At 44.0% G+C, this 14,949-nt stretch overlaps 1 protein-coding gene and 1 long non-coding RNA gene across 2 annotated transcripts in view; one reads left to right on the top strand and one right to left on the bottom strand.

Moving 5' to 3' along the window:
* The window catches only part of LOC140134644 (uncharacterized), a 28,589-nt gene extending 26,739 nt beyond the window's left edge, over positions 1-1,850 (top strand). Inside the window, exon 3 of the long non-coding RNA XR_011856366.1 lies at positions 330-1,850. This is a non-coding gene — a long non-coding RNA (uncharacterized lncRNA). The remainder of the gene's footprint in view (positions 1-329) is intronic.
* Positions 1-11,685, bottom strand: part of LOC140134643 (IgGFc-binding protein-like) — a 36,891-nt gene extending 25,206 nt beyond the window's left edge. Inside the window, exons 1-2 of the mRNA XM_072155108.1 lie at positions 11,576-11,685; positions 320-373 (exon numbers count right to left, since the gene is read on the bottom strand). Coding sequence (XP_072011209.1) covers positions 320-373; positions 11,576-11,591 — 70 coding nt within the window. The 5' untranslated portion in view covers positions 11,592-11,685. The remainder of the gene's footprint in view (positions 1-319; positions 374-11,575) is intronic.
* Positions 11,686-14,949: the final 3,264 nt, after the last annotated feature.

Here is a 14,949-nt window from a genome sequence, read left to right as displayed (position 1 = left end):
GGGACCTTTCCTTTCTGCTATGATTTGTACAGTGTATGGAATACGATGGTGCTCTGTAAAGATTATTATTATTTCTTATTATTCATAATGGGGCAGATCAATCAAACTGTTTAGGACATAAATCTGCAGTATCTGCAGACTCAGACTCATGAGCAGCCTAAGACTATCTAGTCTAAATGTTCATTTTCTTAACTTACAACACTTTTGATAAATCTGCCCCTATTTATTATTATACACTTACCAAATAATCCAGTGTTGCTAATCCGGTGCTAATAAATTTAATATAAACCTAATATCTCATTATATTTTCTGTACTTACTGATCCCCAGGAGCAGCAGGAGCAGGCACGGCAGACCCTGAGAGCGCCCCATTGCTAGAAGGACAAGAGATATGGATGGAATTATTTGGTATTGGATAACATAGAGATAACAATCATTTCACCTTGACCTGACATCAGAATATATATCCTGGAAGAAATCCAGAGTATCTGCAGAGATTGTGACTGTGATTTACAATACTGTGTATTATCAGATATGATGAATTATTGAATGGTTATGGAAAAGTCGATAAATCCTGTATCCGAGTCATACTGGGACCCCCACCAATCATGAGAATTGGAGTTCCGTTACCACTAATTGATGCAGAGACAGGTCAAGCATGTGTCCGTTCAATACTTTATCTATGAGAAAGTTAGAGATAGTGGAATGCTGTGCTTGGCAATTTTCTTCACCCCATAGGCATTGAATAGAGTAAAATAACCCAAAGAAATGGAAACCAAAAAAAAATAACGCAGATATAACAGGAGGCTGCAGCTGCCCAAATTAGTGCAGGCTAAAGCTAGTGTGCAGGAATGGAGTGCCCCACCCTGCGCCGGACCACCTCACAGCTCTGGGCCTCGCAGCCAAGTGGCAAAGAGGGTGGAGTAGTCACAATTCCCTGTTCTACATCGGGAATTGCGACTAAATAATGGCTTCTACATGAGTATTCAGACATACAAACCATCATAGATAACCTTCAATGAACACCAATTTGGGCATATTAATTATAGACTGGCACTAAGTGCACCAGCCAGAGATTCTGCCCCACCCACCAGCACCCACAGGCAAAAGGCGGTGTGTAGATATTTCTGACCCGCGTCGGCCCTCTGCATGTCCTGGCACCTCTCATTTCCTGGCCAAACTGGGGTAAAGGGGGAAGAAGTCTCAATTCCCGGCCCGCCAACTATATCCCACTGTGTACTCATGTGACATCAAAGCGTGCAAGTTGTGATAAATATGGCCCATTATGGTCATCATCTCTGATGTGCTACTGCATGTGCTCCGGAGCCTGGATCAGCATTTGGGATATACTATACATGTCAGACACTTTTTTTTTCTTTCTATCTACTGTATCTATCATCCACACCATCAACTATCAATCTCATATTTATCTTACATCTATCTACCTTTCATCTATCCTCTCTATGCAGGGGTGCACTCGAAATGTGGCAAGCTGAGACACTGGAATCAGGTGGATAAACTTGGACGGCATCTTGAGGGCTGGTACTATAATCCAGTTTCAATTCACTTCATAGTAATATGTGGCAAAAATGCAATGTAATGACTGCTGTAAGCACATTTCATTCCTCTGCAGGGCATGACATGACATCACTTAGGTCCTGCTGCCCAGCTAAATCCTTCAGGTTTAAGAACTTGTGATTATGTCATGTAAGGTCCTACAAAATACATTGCACAGATGGTATAGCAGTAATGTTAATTTTGGTTGTTACAAGGTCCGTGGTTGGATGGCTGGAACTCTCCGCCCCAAGAGGAAGTATGTTAAAACTCCTGGTGTCTGGAAAGTTCCAGAGAGAGAGATCTAAGAGAGGAGCAGATTAAGATTAGGTCTTTTCAGAGAGTCCTTGCTACAGGAGACACTGCCTGCAAATACAAGGCCTGCAGCAGCCCTGATCCCTAACAGGGCCTGTCTAGGATTGCTGCTAAAGTAGCTCCTAAACTCTTTAACCCAAAGCTACAGAAACTAGGCTGTGAGCATCCTTTGCCAGACATACAACAAGCTACCTTGAATGTGAACAAATTGTACTGTTACCTTGGCCTGTTGCCTTTGCTGTGTTCAAGTTCAGGAATAAAGGAACTTTGAGTTGCTGTTTTACCTCTCTTGTCTACATGTGCTCCCTGGCTGCCACTAAGGTCAAGAGCCTCCCCACTACCATCAACCTAGGGAACCCTCACATATACATCAGGAGTGCCCTAGGGAGAACTATTTCCTCCAAACTGTGGCTTCTTCCTCTTTCTTGGAATCCTCCTGCCAGGCACCTGCCCAGCCTGTTCCACCTGGACCAAATGAGCTTGACCCAATTGAGCACTAGGCCGTCACTCAGGTACCAGGGGATACCAGCTGCTTGCAAGCCATCAGGGCAGTCCCCAGGGGGAGGACATTGCAATAGGAGAGGGGCATCTTTCTATAATTTGCCTCAGGCAGCAGTAGAGGCTTGGTTCCTCCTGTCTTCATTTTATCAATGTATCTATCAATTTCCCGATCATAGAATTATGTATATAGATATCTGTTTTTTTCATTTGTGGCAAATTTACAGTATATGCCGTATACTGTGGGAGTTGTAGGGAGGTCTTGTGCTTAATTGATGACAAGGTTCATCACATTAAGTCTGCGTTTTTATCGAAATATCACATTCCTATCTGCCATCTATTTATCACCTATATGTTACCCAGTTTCTAGGCGGTGCTCTGTTTGTTACCCTTTGCACAATCTTTATGAAGGCAGTGACCTTCGTATAAGTCACAGCTCAGAAGGATTTATCGTCTTGCTGTTGACATTGTCCGATCTTTTATAGGTTTTCTTCTCTCTTTGCCCCCTACAGCGTCTTTATGTGTAGTGACGCCTTTGGGCATTGTTGATTTTACACATGATTCGAGATTTCCATCCAGGCAGTGACATACAAGATGGACTGGATTCCCCAGCATTGTCCTCTTAAATCCCTATGTGTCATTTATCTACAGTGCACTGTATACAGATGGAAATACCAGAGCCGTAAAAATGGTCTACCCTTCAGGCCAGATTTACTAAAGCTGCCCCTGTACCTACAGCCGATCATAAATCTGTCAGCTTAACCATCAATCTGGATGACTGATACACTTCTTCATTCAAGTGCCCCATATACAATGCTGAGTGTGCATTATGTCCCAGGAACGGAGAAGCTTGTCTATCCCGAATGAAAGGATTAGGCATGATGATTCCATTCTGACGTCCTATGACATTGCCTGTTGAGGGTGTAAGGGTGAGCCTATAAAATCAGACCCCGACTGTCCACAGATTTAGCCGCTGGAAGGGTGTGTTCCTGCGGCCACTAAGCTGAAGGCAACATGGAGGAGATGACAGTTTGCAGACTGCCCTCTTTTGCATTGAATATTTGTCTTTTAGTGTGGGGGTCTTCACAAAGGCGTGGTCTTTTGGAAAGTTTCACTGTATATCCTTAAGTGAGTGACAATATTGAATAAAAAATATAGCAAAAATCTTTTTCTAAATGATAAATTAAAATATAACATTGAGAAAAGCGTAAAATAGCATTTCTTTAATAGTGCGGCGCACATCGGTTGGGGGTGCATGGAGAGAGCTCACAGGCTGGTAAGTCTGCATATTGCAGCAAAGACTTACCGGAAACACCTGTCAATCGCCGTCGGCATTGCCATATCAGGGAGGGGCGATCAGTCGCCATGACAGTAGTCTGGCTGTATATGGTAGGATCAATCAGATAACCTAGGGTGAAAGTACCCTAGGGGGTCCGAAAAATTGTAAAGTTAAAAATTTTTTACTGCGTTTGGAATTTTTTTCCTGCTTCCCAGTACACGTCATGAAATATAAAATACTGTCACCATGAAGTGCAATTTATTATGCAGAATACAAGCCCTCACAGAGCTCTTTATGTGTAAAAATAAAAAAAAAGTTATAGATTTTTGAAGGTGGGGAGTGAAAAATGGAAAGCCAGGTCAATAAGGGGTTGACTACCTTAAGCACAGTTCACACCACTGTACCAAACCTTCTCCTTCGATTATTACTTACATACAAAATAGAGGCAAACAATGCGTCATTTTGACCATTGAAATAAATAAAAAAACAGGGCAGAATGAAGTCTTTGATCAGAAGAGCAGAAGGGAAACAGAGGAGCTGCCATTCCGGTACTCTATATTTATACAGTATACTGTCTTCTATAATGGAAAAGAATATTTGCAAATTACATGGTAATGTGAATTTATCATTTTTAGCCTTTAGCTAGATGTATTATAGTTGAGACACTCTAGTTTGTTTTTTGTGCCTAAATGTGGTGCATGGTTGCTCCTGAATTATCACTCATCTGCGATGAGTTGAGTTCCTGCCTCTTATCAATCACTTTTGAGTCTCAGAATGAGTTTGCGACTGCACTTTACTTAGATTCGGGCAGTAACGTTATCTTGCGACAAGCTCCTCTTTGCTTCTTTCCGGTACCCCAGCATGAGAATGACCCTCACAGCAGAGCCCAAGTGTGTGACAAGCTGCACCCAAGGATTTCCCCTGAAAGTGCTTCTCCTGTAGGGCATCCTCCGCTGCTGATATTCTATTGCCCCCCTGTAATTCTAGCGTGGTCATGGTGCTTCACAGGGAAACTTCTCTGTCCTGTCTGCAGCTCCTACTAACTTCTCTTCTATCCCGCTACATGGGACACTTCTCTGTCCTGTCTCTCCTGCTATGAGCCGCTGCTTTTGCAGATTATTTGTAAATAGAACCTCCTGAACTATAAACAGAGGCTGCTTGTAGTGTCTGGCTGAGCTCTTCTGCTGGGAATACAGGGAATAAACTGCTCTGCTGTTGTATTATACAGGGGATACACTGCTCTGCTGCTGTACTAAACAGGGGATACACTGCTCTGCTGCTGTACTATACAGGGGATACACTGCTCTGCTGCTGTACTATACAGGGAATACACTGCTCTGCTGCTGTACTATAAAGGGGATAAACTGCTCTGCTGCTGTACTATACAGAGGATACACTGCTCTGCTGCTGTACTATACAGGGTGTACACTGCTCTGCTGCTGTACTATACAGGGGATATACTGCTCTGCTGCTGTACTATACAGGGGATACAGTGCTCTGCTGCTGTACTATACAGGGTTTACACTGCTCTGCTGCTGCACTATACAGGGGATACACTGCTCTGCTGCTGTACTATACAGGGGATACACTGCTCTGCTGCTGTACCATACAGGATATACACTGCTCTGCTGATGTATTATACAGGGGATACATTGCTCTGCTGCTGCACTATACAGGGGATACACTGCTCTGCTGCTGTACTATACAGGGGATACACTGCTCTGCTGTTGTACTATACAGGGGATACACTGCTCTGCTGCTGTACTATACAGGGGATACACTGCTCTGCTGCTGTACTATACACGGGATACAGTGCTCTGCTGCTGTACTATACAGGGGATATAGTGCTCTGCTGCTGTACTGTACAGGGGATACACTGCTCTCCTGCTGTACTATATGGGGAATACACTGCGGTGCTGCTGTACTATACAGGGGATACACTGCTCTGCTGCTGTACTATACAGGGATACACTGATCTGCTGCTGTAATATACAGAGGATACACAGCTCTGCTGCTGTACTATACAGGGGATACACTGCTCTGCTGCTGTACTGTACAGGGGATACACTGCTCTGCTGCTGTACGATACAGGGGATACACTGCTCTGCTGCTGTACTATACAGGGGATACACTGCTCTGCTGCTGTACTATACAGGGGTTACACTGCTCTGCTGCTGTACTATACAGGGGTTACACTGCTCTGCTGCTGTACTATACAGGGGTTACACTGCTCTGCTGCTGTACTATACAGGGGTTACACTGCTCTGCTGCTGTACTATACAGGGGATACACTGCTCTGCTGCTGTACTATACAGAGGATACACTGCTCTGCTGCTGTACTATACAGGGGATACACTGCTCTGCTGCTGAACTATACCGGGGATACACTGCTCTGCTGCTGTACTATACAGGGGATACACTGCTCTGCTGCTGAACTATACCGGGGATACACTGCTCTGCTGCTGTACTATACAGGGGATACACTGCTCTGCTGCTGTACTATACAGGGGATACACTGCTCTACTGCTGTACTATACAGGGGATACACTGCTCTGCTGCTGTACTATACAGGGGATACACTGCTCTGCTGCTGTACTATACAGGGGATACATTGCTCTGCTGCTGTACTATACAGGGGATACACTGCTCTGCTGCTGAACTATACCGGGGATACACTGCTCTGCTGCTGTACTATACAGGGGATACACTGCTCTACTGCTGTACTATACAGGGGATACATTGCTCTGCTGCTGTACTATACAGGGGATACACTGCTCTGCTGCTGAACTATACCGGGGATACACTGCTCTGCTGCTGTACTATACAGGGGATACACTGCTCTGCTGCTGTACTATACAGGGGATACACTGCTCTGCTGCTGTACTATACAGGGGATACACTGCTCTGCTGCTGTACTATACAGGGGATACACTGCTCTGCTGCTGTACTATACAGGGGATACACTGCTCTGCTGCTGTACTATACAGGGGATACACTGCTCTGCTGCTGTACTGTAAAGGGGATACACTGCTCTGCTGCTGCACTATACAGGGGATACACTGCTCTGCTGCTGTACTATACAGGGGATACACTGCTCTGCTGCTGTACTATACAGGGGATACACTGCTCTGCTGCTGTACTATACAGGGGATACACTGCTCTGCTGCTGAACTATACCGGGGATACACTGCTCTGCTGCTGTACTATACAGGGGATACACTGCTCTGCTGCTGAACTATACCGGGGATACACTGCTCTGCTGCTGTACTATACAGGGGATACACTGCTCTGCTGCTGTACTATACAGGGGATACACTGCTCTACTGCTGTACTATACATGGGATACACTGCTCTGCTGCTGTACTATACAGGGGATACACTGCTCTGCTGCTGTACTATACAGGGGATACATTGCTCTGCTGCTGTACTATACAGGGGATACACTGCTCTGCTGCTGAACTATACCGGGGATACACTGCTCTGCTGCTGTACTATACAGGGGATACACTGCTCTACTGCTGTACTATACAGGGGATACATTGCTCTGCTGCTGTACTATACAGGGGATACACTGCTCTGCTGCTGAACTATACCGGGGATACACTGCTCTGCTGCTGTACTATACAGGGGATACACTGCTCTGCTGCTGTACTATACAGGGGATACACTGCTCTGCTGCTGTACTATACAGGGGATACACTGCTCTGCTGCTGTACTATACAGGGGATACACTGCTCTGCTGCTGTACTATACAGGGGATACACTGCTCTGCTGCTGTACTATACAGGGGATACACTGCTCTGCTGCTGTACTGTAAAGGGGATACACTGCTCTGCTGCTGCACTATACAGGGGATACACTGCTCTGCTGCTGTACTATACAGGGGATACACTGCTCTGCTGCTGTACTATACAGGGGATACACTGCTCTGCTGCTGTACTATACAGGGGATACACTGCTCTGCTGCTGTACTGTACAGGGGATACACTGCTCTGCTGCTGTACTATACAGGGGATACACTGCTCTGCTGCTGTACTATACAGGGGATACACTGCTCTGCTGATGTACTATTAACACAGATACACACATCCCTATATAAATAAATAAAATTAATAAAATCCCCTAAGACATGATAGATTAGTCATAAATATGCATCAAACAGTTACTGCATACAGGATTTACCATCACTATACAATGTAATAGCAGATGGGACTGTTCTTCACTCTCTCCGTCTTACACATCCAGCGATTGTATCTAATACTGAACAGACTTTGCTGACTCGCTAATATTTCATGATTTGGGGTTCTTGGGTCCCTTATAATCTTATTGAACTTTCCATGCTCTCGCTTATGCAGAACTAGATCCCAGGACTCCAACATGATTCCTACTACAGACCCGGCTTTCCTGATCTGACTATCTAGTCTAGACCTGTCACGAGTTGTGATTTCCGTACCCCACGCTGCGGCCACAAAATATAACAACAGTAAAAACTACATAACAAGCGATTACAACATAGAAGGATCTTAGAGAGCACAAGAAGTATAACCGGCTTGGAAATGTCGTCACCTCTTGATTAACATGAAAGTGCCAATCAAATTTCTTATCTACATAGACCCCCAAGTACTTACAGTATACAGGTAGTCCCCGGGTTACGTACAAGATAGGTTCTGAAGGTCTGTTCTTAAGTTGAATCTGTATGTAAGTCGGAACTGTATATTTTAGAATGGGAACCCCAGACAGAACTTTTTTGGTCTCTGTGACAATGGGATTTTAAAAATTTTGGATTCTCGTAAGAACCAGAATTAACAATGAAGCTTCTTTACAGACGTCTGATAACTGTTAGAGCTGTTTATTTTCGCCTGGGACAAATGCTACATTCAGACGCCCGTTGCCTGCCGTACTGTAGCATGGTGGGCACACGTCGGCTTTTGGGGAGAGGAGGAGGAGTTGAGTGCTGCTCACCCCGCCCCTCTCCATATGGATCTATGGTGCACAACGCCATATGACATGAAAAGATAGGACATGTCCTTTTCATGGGGTACAGAGCGGTACAGTGCCACACGTGTCCGGCACCATACCGCTCCCGTAGGACATCTTGCGCCCATTGCCGTCTATGGGGGACGTATATCGGCCGTATATATGTTGGCCGTACATACGCCCCCCATACGGCTGCCTGAATGTACCCTAAAGGTTACAATAAATCCAGACATCCGTTTGTAACTAGGGGTCGTAAGTAAGTCGGGTGTCCTTAAGTAGGGGACCGCCTGTATTCAGAAACTTGCTGGACTAAAAGCTGATCTATGCAGACATGGAGACAGACATCACTCTTTTTCACGAGTTCTTTAGTTTCCCCAATATTAAGCCGTAGCCCATTTTCCTTACACCGCCTTGTATAACAGTGCACTGTACCACGATACACCGACTCATCATTACCACGGATGCAACCTACCCCAACCGGATCGTCACTACATTTCTGCACAAAGCTTTCCCTGCCTCGTGTCAGCCGTGTAGACACAAAACAGAAGAGGCGCTGGGACTGTCCCCTGTGGTCTCCCGGGGCTGCAGTACAGTCTGTCCCAGAAAGAATTTCATAGTTTTACACACTGAGGTCGTGCAATTAAATAGCCATAGACCCAAGTGAAGAGGAACAACCATCGCCACAAGTTTCGCACACAGGATGTTCGGTCTGATTGTGGGGAATGCACTGCTCGGATCAAACAAGAACACAAGAAATGGATTGCTCCAGTGATGTTTGCCTCCAATGTAGCTCCAAATTCTATAATAAATTGTTTGTTATTTTTGCATTATGACAGCCACAAACCAAAGCTGTAACATATCCAAGTGATGCAAGGAATCATAGACCGGCTCAGAACTACAACCCCTGACCGATAGTCTCCCCTGTCTGTACTGTATTGTGAATATAGAGAAGATTGATGGCTCAATAAAGTCTATAGGAGAGAAAATCAATAGAGTCTATAGGTAAGAAGATTAATGGCATCAAATAGTCTAAAGGAGAAAAGAATAATGAAGCTATAGAATCTATAGGTAAGAAGATTATAGCATTATAGAGTCTATAGGAGAGGAGATTGATAGTGTTATAGAGTCTATAGGAGTGATCATTGATGGCATTATAAAGTATACAGGAGAGGAGATTAATGAAGCTATAGATTCTATAGGTAAGAAGATTAATGGTGTTATAGAGTCTATAGGAGAGAAGATTGTTAGCATTATAGAGTCTATAGGAGAGAAGATTGATACCATTATAGAGTCTATAGGAGAAGAATAATGCAGTTATAGAATCTATAGTTAAGAAGATTGATGGCACTAATAGCGGCTATAGGAAAGCAGATTGATAGGATAATAGGGACTATAGGAGAGGATTGATAGCATTATAGATTCTATAGGAGATGATATTGATAGTATTATAGAGTCTTTAGGAGAGATCATTGATGGCATTATAAAGTCTATAAGAGAGACGATAAATGAAGCTATAGAATATATAGCTAAGGAAATTGATGGCATTATAGAGTCTATAGGAGAGGAAATTGATGGGATTATAGAGTCTATTGGAGAGAAGAATAATGAAGCTATAGAATCTATAAATTGATGGCACTACTAGAGTCTATAGGAGAGAAGATTGATGGCTCTATAGAGTCTATAGGAAAGAAGATTGATGGCTCTATAGAGTCTATAGGAGAGAAGATTGATGGCTCTATAGAGCCTATAGGAGAGAAGATAGATAACATTATAGAGTCTATAGGAGAGAAGATTGATGGCTCTATAGAGTCTGTAGGAGAGAAGATAGATAACATTATAGAGTCTATAGGAGAGAAGATTGATGGCTCTATAGAGCCTATAGGAGAGAAGATAGATAGCATTATAGAGTCTATAGGAGAGAAGATTGATGGCTCTATAGAGCCTATAGGAGAGAAGATAGATAACATTATAGAGTCTATAGGAGAGAAGATTGATGGCTCTATAGAGTCTGTAGGAGAGAAGATTAATAGCATTATAGAGTCTATAGGAGAGAAGATTTTGATGTATTTAAAAACTATATTAAAAATAAAAGATTAATTTATGTTCCTTTCTGCAATTTTGCCTAAAAACATCAAAAAATATCAGAAAATGCCCAAGTCAATATAATCTAAAAGTCTATATTCCATATGGTATATAATGTATCAGAAAAAACTTTTCAACACAATTCAATATATATATATATAGAGCTACTGTATTTTTTTTATAAATTGTATTTTTTTGATAATCAACTAATTATCAAGATCTTAAAAATACTGAAAACACAATATAAGTCATAAAAATTAGAAACTATATGTTTCCAGATTAATTTTCCTATTAAGATGTGTATGAGTGATCCAGTATGTTGTACCATTCATAAGCCGCAGCCAGCCCTTCATGCCAAGATTCTAGTGTCAAACGCTTCCAAAATAGGTTTTTGTTGTTTTTTCGGCTTTTTTGCATTAATATTTGATACTACTTACAATTCTGCCCCTCTTATTGCACTTACGACACAAATGCCTGCAATCCCACTCCATAACAGAACGGGGTACAAGGTAGAGTTATGTTTTAGCATTGGAGACCTTCTGACTATCTCCATAGCATTGATGGGGAAGAGAATCGTTGGACGTGTTGCCCAATCATTTAGTTTTCCAAAATATAAGCCATCATAAGCGGTTGCTGACCGGGGCTTCCCACCCTCTCCCGTTTAGTTCATGTAAATGGGTGACAACTGTCATCCAAATGACCATTCAGGTGACAGCCAAACGTAAGGGTGAGTTGACATGAACATTGACCCATTCCATCTAGTAAAGAACACACAGTCCTATGCAAAGTCCAAAGATTACACACGGCGCTGCTAAGATTTCAGCCCTGATACCAGTGAATGGCACAACACTAACAATAGAAGGTCACTCACCTGCTGCCGTCTCCATCTGAAGTCCCTTTTGCGTTGTCTTCAGAATTTATCCTATGTTCTTCCTGACCCATTGCCGGACGGGATAAACCTGTCCCTCCGGTCTGCCCACTGCCCCACAAGGAAGAAATGTCTGTGCATTGTAAAAGTTCATTTTTCAGTTCCAGTGATCTGTCAAAAGGAAACTATGCGAAACATGTAATAATAATGAAAACACAGCAACATATTATAACCAGTTACTATAGACCAGACAATGGGATTTGTCAACAGGGTGCATGTATTTATATTCTAGAGCTACACTCACTATTCTGCAGTCACAGTGTACATACATGACATTACTTATCCTCTACTGATCCTGAGTTACATCCTATAATATACCCCAGAGCTGCACTCACTATTCTGCTGCTGCTGCAGTCACTGTGTACATACATGACATTACTTATCCTGTACTGATCCTGAGTTACATCCTGTATTATACCCCACAGCTGCACTCACTATTCTGCTGCTGGTACAGTCACTGTGTACATACATGACATTACTTATCCTGTACTGATCCTGAGTTACATCCTGTATTATACCCCACAGCTGCACTCACTATTCTGCTGCTGGTGCAGTCACTGTGTACATACATGACATTACTTATCCTGTACTGATCCCGAGTTACATCCTGTATTATACCCCAGAGCTGCACTCACTATTCTGCTGCTGGTGCAGTCACTGTGTACATACATGACATTACTTATCCTGTACTGATCCTGAGTTACATCCTGTATTATACCCCAGAGCTGCACTCACTACTCTGCTGCTGGTGCAGTCACTGTGTACATACATGACATTACTTATCCTGTACTGATCCTGAGTTACATCCTGTATTATACTGCAGAGCTGCACTCACTATTCTGCTGCTGGTGCAGTCACTGTGTACATACATGACATTACTTATCCTGTACTGATCCTGAGTTACATCCTATAATATACCCCAGACCTGCACTCACTATTCTGCTGCTGGTGCAGTCACTGTGTACATACATGACATTACTTATCCTGTACTGATCCTGAGTTACATCCTGTATTATACTCCAGAGCTGCACTCACTATTCTGCTGCTGGTGCAGTCACTGTGTACATACATGACATTACTTATCCTGTACTGATCCTGAGTTACATCCTATAATATACCCCAGACCTGCACTCACTATTCTGCTGCTGGTGCAGTCACTGTGTACATACATGACATTACTTATCCTGTACTGATCCTGAGTTACATCCTGTTTTATACTCCAGAGCTGCACTCACTATTCTGCTACTGGTGCAGTCACTGTGTACATACATGACATTACTTATCCTGTACTGATCCTGAGTTACATCCTGTAGATCTTTTATTTTATATAAAAGTAAAAAAACATAACAATACAAACAAAACATAACATACAATATATACAATATCTTACCTGCTGGTCCAGCCACATTCACACCTAGTAAAAACAATAACTTAAAATACACCGAAATGAATGAACACCAAATACCACAACCCCCACCCAACCGATTACCACAACCTAAACCAGACCAATAAACAATAAGACAAGCCACCACAAATAAAACATAAATGACTATAAATATACATAAACCCACCCCACACCCTCTAATAACAAACCACCCCACACAGATCACATCCCACACCCATTTTTTTTTTTTTTTTTTAAATATATAATAACAAACACATAATACATAATACACACAACACTACACTAAACTAAATCCCTCGCCCGCACCCTCCCCTTCCCCCCAGACACTGGTCTAACGTCCAAAGTTTGCGTTAAGTAGTCCAGACCAGTGCCCAAGGTCAGTTCGTAAATCCCACCACCATCACCCCCCTCCCAACCTAACGCTATGTCCCAAACCCCACTATATACAATATATACAATATATATACAGTATTTACAACATAACATAAAGAAAACAGAATACAAATAAAATCTCAACAACATCAATCAAAACCACATAAAGCCCAGGTTCGGCGCCTGCAAGCCCCTACATCACTACATGCTCAGATACAAAACAAAAATCTACAGTGCAGCATCAGCCCAACACCAGGAGAGGAGATGACAGACTAGGGGACACTAAAGGAGAACCCCCTCCAAAGGAGAGAGGCCCTCCCCGTGCCCCGCCTCTCATACTCCAGAGAGCGCACCTTCACCAGGTCACCCAGAATGTTCCTGACCACCTCATCCACCGGGAGGATTTTACGCTGCGTCGATACTAAACACCGTGCGTTCCACGTGTGGTACCTGACCACTAGACTGACTAAGAATAACGTGCAGCGGTCCCGGCCACCCAGGCCTCTGAATGCTCCATAGGCCCACTCCGCATAGGAGAGACCGGCCAACCCGGGCCAATGGATGGAAGCGCCCACCCGGTTGTACACCTCTGTGTTAAAGGGGCACTGAAGCAGGAAGTGGTCCATGCTCTCCAGCAGGCCACCGCACTCCTCCCGGGGACAACCCCTTTCCTCAGAGCTCCTACACTTCAGATTGTCCCTCACACACAGCTTTCCATGGAAGCAGCGCCAAGTCAAGTCCCAAAACTTCAAGGGGATCCTGATGGAATTCAATAAACTCAAACCCACCCCCAGATCCCGACTTGGGCAATCCCTGAGGGCCAGAGGCTTCTGGAAATGGGTCAACAGAATCCTCTTGTCAAGGACTTTCCTTGACATGGTCCTGATCTCCCACATTCCCAGACCCCACCGGCGAATCACCTTCAGAACCGGGGTAGCGTAAGCCGGAAGATGCCCATGAGGTGTACGGAGATCCTTCACTTGTCCTCCTGTCTCCCATTCCTGGAAGAAAGGCCGAAACCATCCCCTGCAGGAGTATACCCACGGAGGAGCCCTCTCTTTCCAGAGGTTTGCTACATTGATCTTAAGAAAGGTATTCACTAGGAACACCACAGGGTTGACCATACACAACCCTCCTTGTCTCCTCGTGCGGTAAGTAACCTCCCTCTTGATAAGGTTCAGCCTATTCCCCCATAACAGCTGGAAAAACAGACTGTAGACCCGAGTCCAGAGGGGTTCTGGCAACATGCACACACTGCCCAGATAAATCAGTAACGGGAGCAGGTAAGTTTTGATCAGATTAACCCTTTCTCTGAGGGTCAAAGACCAACCCTTCCACTGGTCCACCCTCTGAGCGGCGATCTTAAGCCTGCCGTCCCAGTTTTGCATGGGGTAATCCCCCTGGCCAAATTCGATGCCGAGAACTTTGGCAGAGTCTTGGGGCCCTGGAAGAGTGTCCGGGAGATCAAACCCTGGACCTCCCTCTCCCAGCCAGAGACTCTCACACTTATCCCGGTTGATCTTGGACCCAGAAGCCTCTG

Source organism: Engystomops pustulosus, chromosome 6 (genome assembly GCF_040894005.1).
Source record: "Engystomops pustulosus chromosome 6, aEngPut4.maternal, whole genome shotgun sequence".
NCBI lineage: Eukaryota > Metazoa > Chordata > Amphibia > Anura > Leptodactylidae > Engystomops > Engystomops pustulosus.
Note: the sequence above shows the minus strand (reverse complement) of the source record. Positions and strands in the feature narration are given on the sequence as shown.